The sequence below is a fragment of the Thermobia domestica genome, chromosome 1, assembly GCF_964235325.1.
Source record: "Thermobia domestica chromosome 1, izTheDome1.hap1.1, whole genome shotgun sequence".
Lineage (NCBI taxonomy): Eukaryota > Metazoa > Arthropoda > Insecta > Zygentoma > Lepismatidae > Thermobia > Thermobia domestica.
In genome coordinates, this window is record NC_137454.1 from 332,076,761 (window position 1) to 332,090,467 (window position 13,707).

General features: G+C 36.7%; 1 protein-coding gene across 1 annotated transcript in view; it reads right to left on the minus strand.

Moving 5' to 3' along the window:
• The window catches only part of LOC145663115 (hydroxysteroid dehydrogenase-like protein 1), a 58,176-nt gene extending 46,535 nt beyond the window's left edge, over window positions 1-11,641 (minus strand). The window contains exon 1 of the mRNA XM_081729399.1: window positions 11,439-11,641. Within this exon, the coding sequence (XP_081585525.1) occupies window positions 11,439-11,598 (160 nt within the window). The 5' untranslated portion in view covers window positions 11,599-11,641. The remainder of the gene's footprint in view (window positions 1-11,438) is intronic.
• Window positions 11,642-13,707: the final 2,066 nt, after the last annotated feature.

Here is a 13,707-nt window from a genome sequence, read left to right on the forward strand (position 1 = left end):
AGTCTGGAAAAGGGGAGTCTAACCCCATGTTACTTACAGGAAGTCTAACTCAACAGTAGTAGTGTTGGGTTAGACTCCCTGGAACATTTAGGGGTAGCTGGGAGAGAGTGACATATGAAAGTGATCGAAAACGACCTACATTAGTGTCGAATTTATAGTTTTCGGTGTCGCTTAGAAAAATAGCAGCACTTCACATGACGTTTAAGCAATTTCGCCTCTCATTAGTAATTCGGGAGGTGAAACGGTGGCTTGTTAAAATAATTGAAAACGACCGATGTTAGTGTCGAATCAATAGTTTTCAATGTCACTAAGTTAACTGTTGGCATTCGAGTTCATGTTCACGTTCAGCCCCCAATTAGCTCCCCTAAAAGTTGAGAAGGGAGTGACATGCAAACACAATCGGAAACAAGGCATAGCTATTAGTGTCAAATCAATAGCTTTTGGGGTCACTGAAACGAATAGTCCACTCCAGTTACCGTTAAAGTTCAGAGTCAGTCCCCAATTTGTATGGGGGGTTGGGGACAAAACGTCTAAGATAACCGAGATTACTGTTAAGTCCACGGAGGCCTATCGTCGATTACTGTGTTTCCGGAATCGCTTAGCTGTTGGGCGGCAATCCTGATGTCATTTAAGGCCGAGATTATGCAAGAACGAGCATGTCACCTGGCTCAGAAATTTACATTATTCGTTATTTATCCTACACACTTTGTTAAGGACAGCGCCAAAGTTGTTATTTATTCTACTTAGTTCTTTATTTTTTACGGTACCGCGTTCTTACATCTGCGTATATATAAAAGTTCTATATGTGTGTCTCTATGTTTCGCAATAACTCTAAAATGCATGGCATTATTTCAACCAAACTTGGTACACGTACATTGAGAAAAAAATGTATGTAGCGTACATAAAACCGTATGTTACATTTGTAAATCCTGTAGTTTTTGGACTTAGCGTACAACAAACGTATAACTGAAAATGCATTTTTATAATACTTAATGTATAAGTGTTCCATCTGTACGTACTCTCTGTACTTTCCGTATGAAACTATATAGGCGGTCAGGATCTCACATACAAATGTACGTATATAGCATATAGTTGTTGAAGGTAACATACATATATTTATGTAGTATAAGGAAGACTGTTTAGATATCAGACATTATGTAACGCATGATGTAACATCTAAGGGCAGTGCCTATGTAGCATACGGATAACGTATGCTCCGTACTGATTAATGTAGTAAGCAGGAGGATTCCGTATATTTGTACAATATACCGCTGTCCAGAGAGCGGATTTTTCTCAACGTATCATTTCCAATCTGAGAAGAATCGCTGTGGGGTAAGACATTCTTAGTTCTACTATAGTGGGAGTAGATAAAGTGACGTCAAAATAACCGACAACGAATAATATTAATGCCGAATAAATAATTTTCGGGGTTATTGATATGAATAGTGCCGCTAGCACTGGAAGAGAATGATATTTAGAAATAACCAGAAACAGCACATATTAATCGAATCCATAGCTCTTGGATCGTTATGATGAATACCGACACTCCCGAGGATGTTGAAGTCCTCGTTCAGCCTCCATCGGGACAGTAGGTAAGGAAGGATAGATATTAAAAAAAATAAAATATGCTACATAACTAAGAATAGATTCAAATCCATAGTTTTCGAAGTCAGAAAAACAGCTGACCTGCCTGAAATAACTTTTAGAATATAGCATTTACATTAAGGTGTGGTTTTATGTTGTTATTTCGATTTAAAGTTTGCAATCTATGATGATAGGGTGTTCCAAAATTTATTCCAAAAGTAGAGTATATTATGGATTACCATCATTAGAATCTGATTGAAATGCGAATCCTAACGCGGAAGAAAATTAATATCATACATCTATTCTCCTCTTCCCGTGAAAAAAGAAGAACGGGATTTCAGATATATATCCCATTGTTATGCTCCTTATACAAAATAAGATGGTGACTAATGAAAATTGATGGGTATGAAAGAAGTAATGGAATGAAAACGTGAGGGAGAAACGAAAAATCCCCGAAAAAATTCACAAATATAATGTTGTCTATCATAAAATAGCATGTGGCTGGAATCGAACGCGGTACAAGTCGTATCCAATGTCAGCGCTCTATCAGTTTCTATAAATCCTTTTTCTTAACTCGAGTTTCTCTTTCTTGCACTTTCCATGAATACTAGACTCAACAGGGAAACGAACACAGAAACATCCAGAACAGTTAACAATTCCTTTACTCTGCAAAGGGACTTGAACACACGATCTGGGGCTACGTGTGTTCATCTCACGATCTGGGACTACGGTGGCTCAGTGGTATAGTGCTTACTTCTGGTGCGTGGGATTCCAGGTTCAATCTCCGGCCAAGTAAGTTTGTGGTGGATAATATTATGAACGCAAATGACTTATCTTTTTGTTTGTATTTATTAGGATGACAGAAGTGGTACTAAAGATTGTAATGTCTATTCATTACTCAGCACGGTATAACTCTTCAACGAAAGCAATTTTTTTTATTGGGATAGATAGTTAGAGCGATTATCTCGTGAAATTTGCTAATCAATCCGTTAATATCTTAACTGGTAACGGTGACTTGCACTCGTCCGTTACTCTAGACGATAACTTGAACGAAAGCGAATTTTTGAATTCTGTGTTAATCAAGAGATCGTTGGAGCGATTATGCCGGTGAAGTTCACAAATTAAATCAATCTGCTAATATCTTCACAGGTAATGTCGCTATCCATATCCCATTCGTTAATGGCGTGATCCTCTTTACAGTGATTACCAGAGTTAATTTATTTTTACTTTTATTTTAGTGTTTACTTCAGGGAGTGGCCCTGGAAGAAGTTTTTCATATCTCCGATCGTATTCAACGTGAATTATCAATATTTTCTTAGTATTAACTACTTTCATCTTCTACCTAACGGAGGAGGATACGGTAGCTTAGTGCTAGAGCGTTTACTTATGGTGTCTGGGGTCCCTGGTTTCACCCCCAGCCAAGTAAGTTTGTGATAGACAACATAGTGCCCGTAATTTTCCGCGAGCTACTTCCGTTTCCTCCCACTTTCTTATTCCACCATTTCTTTCATCTTCATTAGGGCAACCATAAAGCAGTAAAAGCACTAAAAGCATAATTAAAATTTCAACCTATGATTGGTACCATATCTGTGATTTTGACTACTTTACATATCCAAAGTTGCTAATCTTATAAGCATACTCCATCAGGAAGTCGCGGTCGGAAAGAGGGATTGCCGCCATCGACGGTAGCAGACCGCCGGAGGCAGCCGGCACCCGTCCGTGGCGGCACGATGATCTACTTGTTCAAAGTTGCAGACCTTTTGCCGAGGCGGGAAGCGGTCGAAAATCATAAAATAAAATGCCCTTTCCCAACTCTTTGCCGACTGTTGCCGACCGACAGAGTCGGTAAAACATTCGGAAAGGTCTCTTTCCGACCCTCTGCCAACTCCTTATGCCAGCCTCTTTTCGACGGCGGCGCCAGCGCATTTGATGCTCATTTTGTGCTGTTTGCCGACTGGTCGGCAAGGCAAACATTCATCGCGGTCGAAAATAGCGCGGAAAGACGTGGGTGTCCGGCGACGGTTATCCGACCGCGGCATCTGGTCGGCACGGACAAATTGTCCGACTGTGGGCAGCAGGATCCTGATGGGGTAATAAAGCATAATTTACAGAAATAAAGCATAAAGCATAATGCTTAATGCTTTTTATTCCAGAACTTTATGTACGTATACAACAAAGAAAAATATGTTAATACGTATGGAGTCAATCCATGCTAAATGATCAAGAAAAAAGGAAGATTAACGCTCGACCTTTTCAAAAAATCTAATTTGTTCAGAAATGTTGAGTCGATATAAGAGTACTTCAAAACTACAATTAATTATTTTTTTACAACATCGCATGGCAACGCAGCGGCTGTCGCCATTTTGCGTTTTCAGTTACACGTTCCTCTCTGCTGGCAGTGGTAGGGAGCGGTATCCCAGGGGTTGCCAAAGCATCAGTGTCTACGAAAGCAAGATGGATTGCGTTCTAAGCGTTACTGCTCCCTTAGTACGTATTCACGTTTGCGAAAACATAGAGAAACTAGTACCATGGAAAGAAGATAATAAACTGTAAACGTATTATTTTAAATTAATTTATACGTGTTATATTAACTTTATTAATGTTGCAGGGCTACCTTTGGTAGCTTCGGTTGCCCATAAATTACGCCATGACAAAAATAGTGCAACAGGGCATCGTAGATGTGATAGTAGACACTATACTTGATTCATTAAGTGATATGGGTGTTATATAATAGAAGGCAGTTTGTAATTCTAATATATGACAATGCCCCATACATAAAAAAAAAAAAAAAAAAAAAACGCTGCTATGCGCTTAGCTGCAGTTGCTCCTAGATTAATGCATTCTATTTGCTGAGCACATGTCCTCCATTTATGTGCGGAAGAGATTAGAAGAGTCTGAAAGTAGCTGATACTTTTATCGCATCAATTAAATCAGCTTTGACTAAAACACTAGCCAGACCGGAAAGGCTGTTGAACCTCTTGTGGGAAGCAGAAAAGATTACCAGTTTGTCTCCAGTGCCAGTGATTACCCATTGGGGGACTTGGCTCCAGGCAGGAAAATTTCACAATGCTTGTTACAGCACATTGGAGAGAAGAGGAAGATGAAGAAGGAAGTTCTGTTGTGACAAATCTCAAAGAACTAATCGGAAATGAAGAACAATGTCTTAATACTATAGGTAAAATTACAGATGCCGTCTGTAAACAGATAAAAATTTTAGAAGCTCATGGTGTGGATGCAAGTCAAGTGTGGCTTATTCTGTCATCAGTTCAAGAAATTCTTGAAACTTCTGGTTTTGCAGTGCAGAACGCTTGCAGGTTATATGAGTGGACATCACGTTGCTACTAATTTCGGAAACATGTTCAGTGTCTGGATCCCACCTGCGCAAATCCAAATACGTTTGTAGATCTACCGAAAGAATTGAAGCGTTTCTCTGAGGCAGATATACCTGTGCGTGTATCGTGTAGTTCTTGAAGAGGAAATAACTTCCGATTCTCCCTTTTCCTTTTCGAGGAAACGCCTGGATAAGATGCCACATTTGAGCACCGTAGCTATGAAAGCATTAACTGTGCCTCCTTCCAGTGCTTCAGTTGGAAGGAGCTTCTCCGCTCTAAACTTAATTTTAAATCTACCCAGATCTTCGTTTGCGGAAGAAAGTCTTGAAGGTCACTTGCGGCTTGCTTTTAATAGGGGAGCTAACAAAAACACTGACACCATCAGCGATAGCCATGATAAAGGCTGAACATAAGAAAATAAAACTTTTGTTTTCAAATACTTATAATCTCTAGTTATGTTGACATTTTAAGTGCAATTTGTTCAAATTCCGAAGTATATTATATCAATGTAATATTTAGTGTAGAAAATCAATAGTTTCATATATATTTTAATGCTTGTGTAATAAAAACGAGTAAAATAAATATGTAATAGAAATGGGTAAAAATGTATAATTCAAAGAACAGCATATTAAGGCATAATTTAGGAGTTGAATTGATTTTGAGTTTAACGTCACTTTCAGTAGCGAGGCCTTATGAGACGGGACTTATTGATCCACGTGGAATCCGAACCACGTGAGCTCCCGCCGGGAATCAAAGCCGGGTCTCTCACGATAAAAGCATGTACGCTAACCGCTTAGTCATGAATGAGCTCAGGCATAATTTAGGAAAAGCATAATAAAGCATAACATAAGGAAAAGTGAAGAATAATATACAGCTTGTTGTGGTTTCTTCCTTCTAATCTGTTACGGCTCTCTAAGGATATCAACTCACAATGTAAACCACAAACAAATTACTAACTTCCATCAAATCTATGGGTAATTATATTCTCAATGAAAACTGCTAGTCATATCAGGGTAGATAAATATTTATTTAGATAATCAGTAAATCAAAAGTGATCCGATAAAAATTCTTTTAAGGCAAAAAAAAAAAAAAAAAAAAAAAACGGAACTCCTTCACTTCAGAGCCCTATCCCTTAAGTCGGAAGATCATCACTTAGACCAACAGACTCCTACAAATTCCTTAGTCAGACTCCACCCATCCGTCATTCCCTCACAGTTTCATCTGACGCCTACCTCTATCAGGAAAGCCTGACTACAACTTTCCGTCCAAAAATATAAGAGATCCTGTTGTCAATGGACATCACTTAGCCCAATGACTGATTCTCTTTCTCTAAAGAGAAGATCATCACTTAGGTTTTCTCTGGCCTAGCAAAAAAATAATCTAAGAAAAAACCTTAAAGAGTTTTCTGCCCCTGAGGCTAAAAAAAAAAAATATAACCTACTTCTCACTAGAAGACAACGGGAATCACTTATCCCAATAAGCTATCATTTAAGCTTATAACCCTGACTAGCTAAATGTCCTCAAACTTGATCATCACTCAGACCGAAGGAAATCACTTATTCCTTGCTCTGACCATCACTTAGGCCAGTCCCTACTATTTCATTAAAATATCAGAAAGTTCTAATGCCATCACTCAGGCCCCAGAGAAATCATTTATTCTCTGTCATCGGTCATCATTCAGACCGTTCCCTACAAGATAGGAAAATTTAAAAAAAATGAGGCAGGACCTTAATAACGAAGAGTGGCTCTAACAGCCATAGTCACCCAGCAGTATCCCCCTATGCGGCGAGAGGCTTCCTTTTATATGGTCGATGGCCCTTCCCCTTTTAGTTTGCTTAACTTTATTTTCGCTTAAAAATCCGCAAAAAAGTCTTTTGAAAAAACGACCAACCGTCGCTAGCCTCTGGAAAATTCCATCGATCACTATAAGAAAATCTATATAAAAAGAACTTGACGTAGAGTTCGTTAAATATAGCTGAAAAGAAATCCAAGCAGAAATACATAGCTTGAGCAGGTATACACATACAAATAGGCAATATCCAATATGAAATCATAAATATATATAACACATAATACGATATATGTAATTAAATATATGTCTGGTCAGACTTACCTTTATCAATAACAACATTATATACACTTGTACACTTAATTATTTATTCACAAAATAAACAGGAAGGGCGAACCCTCGTCCTTACAAGCTGTAAAATAAAGCATAAGGTAGGGTACCTTAGTCATCATTCATTTGACTTAATCGTCGTCTCCCACGGCAAAATCATGGAACGTTAAACTTAAAGACTTCATTTTTTCCTACGCAATGGAAGTTCTGGAAAACACTTACGTAATCATACTAGCAGCTTGTGTATAGCCCGCTCCCCTCAGTTCTTTGTCACCGGAACTGGAAGAGTCACTACTACTACTACTAGCTACTGCTACTACTGCTGCTGCTGCTACTACTACTACTACTACTACTACTACTACTACTACTCTACTTATATCGAGAAAAAGCCCAACCAACCGAGGCGGGCCTCCCAACCCGTTCCTACTACTACTACTACTATTGCTACTAACTACTAACTACTACTACTACTGCTACTACTACTATTACCGTTACTACTACTACTACTACTACTACTACTACTACTACTACTGCTACTTCTACTACTACTACTACTACTACTACTACTACTTATACTAAAGCTTCCTTACCACAAGATTTACATCTTATATCTTTATAACATGCGATTCCAATTCATTATGAGCTACTATGAATCGTTAGAATCACTATGATTCGTTAAAAATAACTGGGGGGAGTGGGTTATACTCAATCCATACTAGCAAATAGGCAAATGCAAGACCAACACCAAGAAACGGGTGGTCTTGGTCTTGGTTTTGTATATTGGTCTTGGTCTTACACATCCATTCTTGGTCTTCGTATTGCATTGGAACATTTGGTCTTGTCTTGCTTGCAAGAGTCTTGCAAGTCTTGCTTTAAAAAAAATCTTATGCTTTTCATAGGCAAATTTTACTCTGAATATAAGGGATAATAAATTCTACAATGTGCCAATAGTAACGGAAATACAATGTATTTTGCTAAATGTAATATAGTTTACCTTCGTGTAAGTATGATGATAGTGTACAATGAATGCCCCCGCTTTACTAACTATAAAATCAATCACAATGTTTCATAACCTTTTAATATTATTTTTTTTAACAGATCCAATACTCCAATGGTTTCGAAACTGGGGAGGCTAGCCCTGAGACACATGAAAGAAATTCAATACGGCACAGATTACTGAAATACCATGAATTGCAAAATTAGTTTTATACTCTAAAGGCGTCAGATTTTTTTCTTTTCAACCACGATTAGCTAATCTTTGTATTGAACAAACTTTCAATTAAATATTGACATTTTGTTTTACTCATTCCAATAGATATGGGATAGAAACATGGACATTACGCATGAAAAAATGGAGGCTTTCGAAACTTGAGAATGGAGAATAAAGGAGAGAATTAACTGGGTTGAACGGAAAATGAATGAGATGTTAGAAATAGTACCAGAAGAAAAAAAATAGATGCAATTAAGAGGAGGAAGAGGAACAGGTTGGGACATTGGCTAAGGAGTAACTGTAATATGAGGGATGTTCTACAGGCTGGTGGAAGGAAAGAGAGGGAGGGGGCGAAGGAGACTTAGTTGAAGGAAGATATTAAAACAGAACATTTCTACGTCAAGACGAAGAGATTAGCTGAGAATCAGCGTACATCGAAGCTTCTCAGTTGCAGCAAGTAACCTGCCAATAATGGCAGAATAGCTATGATAATATGTTTAGATATATTGGCAAAAAAAAAAAAAAAAAAAAAAAAAGAGAGAGAAAGAGAAATTAAAATATTAATAATTATAATCAAATCTCTTAATATTTTAGAATAATTTGGCTAAAAACTGAAAACGACTTAAGTGTCGATGTCTTTTGTATAAACTCAATTTATACAAATACTTTTGACCTATATTAGAAATACAAAATAACCGCATCAAAGTCTAAGTTTTTGAAATAACTTCAAAATTGCTCTCACTTATGTATGGATTATTTATTGTTGTATAATGTTATATCACTCAGTACTCGATGTGCGGTATACCTAAGGAGGCTAAAAGTTATATTGATAATCAACTATTCAAGGTATAAACCAAACTTGGGGTCCATGCACTAAGTTTTTTTCAATATAATGAAAATGTTATTTCGATATTATTGTTTCGAGCACACATTTCGACGATAGCTTCTTGAACTTCGGAGCCAAGACCATACCCATGTAGTCGGCACTTATGGTGTACAGAATTACCGATATTCAATACTACAATTCTCTTTAGTTTTGTAAGAACACCACTAATATGTTTTAAATTAAAACAAAATATTTAGTTTAACTTCCCACGATTATGCACCGAGGTTAAAGGAGACGGTGAAGATGAGAAATGAATGAAATGGTGGCATGAAGAAAGTAGGAGGGAACGGGAGAACCCCGAGAAAACTTATTCACCCAGTGTTCGTCCACCAAAGAAACCTCACATGGCACAAGCTCGGATCGAACCAGGGACTCTATGCACCAGAGATAAACGCTCTACCACTGAGCCACTGCAGCCATAATATATTTTAGTTTACTTTTCACTTATCCGCTTCTTATGGATACAACTATTTTCGTATGATTTCCCAAAATCCAATCATAAGCTATCGAAATGAATCAAATGATGGTCAAAGTAAATCAAACACTGAAGTTCTGATTTAATTGTGTCATAGAATTATGCTCTTGGTCGTCTTCTAAACACCAGGAAATCATCGTAATCCAGCACCAATGACACATTTCTTTGTGTAACAAGCTTTGATTAGAATGACACCTGTGTGGCTTGAAAACAAATAATAACTACAAAAAACGCGAACAATCGATTCAGAAAACGACATACAGTAGCTATAACACATTCACTCCAGTGCATTTTTACTGAAGCCAAGAAATTCAAGTAAAAGATGTAATGATCTTTCTCTCTTTAAGTTTACATTCCATAAAAAAATCAAGTAGTACAGGTACTTGTGCAAGACTCTTTCGCTAGAGTCTTGGTCTTGTACCCCTTGGTCTTGGTCTTACATCGGGATTCCTGCTCTTGGTCTTGCATGTAAGACTCTTGCACAAACTACAAGACTAAGATTCTTGTGCTCATCACTAATTATCACTGACTTCTTTATTAACAACTTAGGAAGGACTAAACAATTTGAAGATATATTTATTTCACATGCAGAATAGTAGTGTCCTGTAAGCAGTGATTTTTTCAATGGTTTTTTGGGGGATTCTCGGGACCATATATTCTTTCGTCCTAGTGTAAATTCACAGTATTCTTGTAATACTACTTTTCACCCTCCATATACTGAAATTCCGCCCGGAGAAATATGAAATCATTATTGCCTGTAAGAACCGAAATATGTATATAAAATCGTTCCTTTCTTTTCGCAGAAAATGAAAGAATAAGGCTGTCAGGCACGCACCCAGATTTTTTTTTCCTTGAAAAGGGTCTAATACTAAACGTCACTACGTTTATGTATTGAACAGGTATTATACTACACCCGAAAAGACGATAAGTAATTGTAAAATACTTCCACATATATTTTCAGATAAAAAATGATGAAACTAGATTGTTTTTTATAACAGAAAAGTGCAGGTGAAGTCAGTGCCGTGCTATGAGGGGGGCGAGCGGGGCGACGGCCCCGAGTGGCTAAGGAAGGGGTGTACAATTCGGGAGGAAAAAGAGAAAAGGAGGAAAGAAAAAACAGAGGAAAAATAGTTGGAATATTTTTGATCAGTACAAACTAGTGGAGTCTATGTACTTAAATCCTCTTCCTGCTTCAGGAAGTAGTCCTATAATGTTACTCATATTAGGACAATGCATATGCATACATATAAAATGGAAGGAACAAAGCAATAAAAAGTGCTCAAAATCAAGGAAAAGTAGGATTTATTTTTTAAAATTTTCTTACGCTTAGCGCCAACCATAGTGGCGCTTCGCAGCTGGTCTGTCGACCTTGCTCATACGTACGGGGCGCCGTCGTATACTCTCGCCACGGGCGCAAATTTTCCACGGCACGGCGCTTGGTGAAGTGTAAGATCAAATTTTTATTCTACATCAATCATTTCCCAGTTAAACAAGTATAGTTTTATTCAGAGTGTGTACAAATGTATGCTGAGTTAGAAAGTTTCGGGGCTGACCCGGTAGACTCTCCATGGACGGGCTCATAATCGACGTAAAATGTTTCTGTATATACTGCACGTATATACTTACATACATTAAGATAAAACATTTAAAGACATTACAAAGAGACTAAAAGTATGTTTTACTTAGTATGAACACAGTAAATGGAGTGTGGTTTAGTACGGGATGTGGTTTCCGATTCAACCAATCCCGTTTTGAACGGCCTTGAGTGTAGGAGATGTCGTTTACTGTTGATTCTAGGCTACTACAATTAATATACCTAGGTAAAGACTTACCTGCCCATGTTCCAAATTTTTGAACCAGGTCCAACGAAGGCAGAAAGGCAGAGAGAAAATGAATCCTTATTCCTTGTAAAAACAGCCATAATATTCGAAGCACTATTCTTAATAAAGCAAAAACTCCTACAACAAACAAAAATGAATTAACAAAGTTCATTTCAAGAAGCAGATGATATAATAACACGTGTTTCTACTGTGATCACGCGTCACAGAATGAATACTATGCAAAAGTAAATGAAGTTTTCGTTACAATCAATCTTTTTCTTTTTTTTTTCTCCTCTCTCTCTCTCTCGTTTTTTTTTTTTTTTTTTTTTTTAATGATTCAACATCATCGGTCAAGGTCAACTTGTTCGTTTTCAACACTGAACGAAAAGAAAGAAAAGAAAATACTCTTGCTTTTAAAAAATCCTTTTATTTACTTCAGTTTGTACCTCTTCGCGCCTTTCATGGTTCCGAGTAGTGTTGTAAATAGAAAAAAAACGGTTCGTATTTTTTCAGAATTGTACGTTTTTTTTAGAAAAAAAACATTGCCTCTCGTTTTTTTTCTAAATTTCGTTTTTTTTCAAATAGTCATTAGCAATGCATCTTACGTCTATTTAAGTATGAAATATTTTTATGTAGGTGTAATCACCGTAAAATGCAACATAAATTAAACGCTAGATACTGATACGCTACAAATATTTTACAATTTACATGAATACCATACCTATTAACAATTCGGGTTTCAGCAGTTTTCATCAATATCAACTAAGAAATAAAAATAGAAATGAAATTTTGTTTTTTCGTGAAAGCAGGCCTTTAATAAGTACGAAAATAATGTCACGAACAGTATAAAATTCCAATAACTTGTCTAAAGATAAAAGTAATACTAATTTGCCTAATAGTATTTTACTAAATGTCATATATAAATAATTTGTCGACTAGATATATATGATATGCAGAGCCGGCTCTACCATATATGCAGTGGCGTATTTACGATTTTGCTTCGGAAGGGGCTTTGCTAACTTTCGGGGGAGGGGCTTTGCCTGAAAATGTGAAAATTCTGCAAGATATTTCATATACTTTACTATAGTAAGTAAGATTTCGGGGGGGGGGGGGCTTATGCCCGGAAGCCCTCCTAAATACGCCACTGTATATATGAAACACGTGCATTTGCGTGGAACGGCAAGCTTGGATGGTCCGGCAAAATCTGTCATAAGTATATTATTTAAATTAAATATTTCTTGTTGGAAACAGACTTCATGATGATGGTAGTTCAATTTACTAAGCTGACCTTCTATTTGAATACTACATTCATAAATTATGTTTAGGTTGCATTAGTTTAAGGCCACATGGACAATGCTAAAGCAAATGGTCGAATAAACCCGAGCACAAATTGCTTGATTGTTGTCAAATGCAAGAATACAATTCTCGAATAGTAGTGAATATCTGTTCCATTTAGTAAGTTATCACAGTTTTGATATGAAAGTAGTCTTGTTTTTGTCAGAAGCAAGTTCCTTATCATTGAAGATAGAAACAAGTTTTTTTTTTTAAAAAAAATGTTAGATGTAGAAGAAAAATAAAGAAATAAAGATAAAAGAGCTAGTTGCACTGGAATTTCAAACTGATACATTGAGATTGAAGCTCGATAGTGAATTCTATAAAAAGGATTAACATCTTTCCTCTGCAGGTGTGTTTGCTTTATCTTTCACTATCATAATAGATTAACATTTAAAGAAAGAAAAACAAAAAAAAAAGACACAACGGAATTGCATTTTTAGTAAGTATTTAAGCCTTTCTGAGTGCAACTGCACTTACCCTCACCTTTGTTGTTCATGCTGGAGTAGCATACTTAAAATTATGACTTCTAAGATTTGTTCTTTCTGGAGAAAGGGGGAGGCGGCAAATTATGCCATCGCACGAAGCGAAAAATCGACTAGGACCTGAATATAGGATGACTTAATTTGAAGTAATGCAGGGTGTTTCAAAATTAATATTAGGGTTTTGAAACTTTGTAGTATCTATTACAATGAACTTACAATTATAAATATTATATCAGATGAAAGAGCAACTCAAACAGTTTTGTACGCACGCATGTACACTCATGTCCAAAATGATTGTCGCATATCTATAACTGTCTTCTTATAAGAATATAATTTGATAATGATTTTGCAGGAGACTTTTAATACTGATACTATGTGTATAATCGGGAAATGTATATTTGTGGCAAATTTCATAGGAAAAGAATTATAAATACGAAAATTAGAATGAGTAAAACAAAATGTTG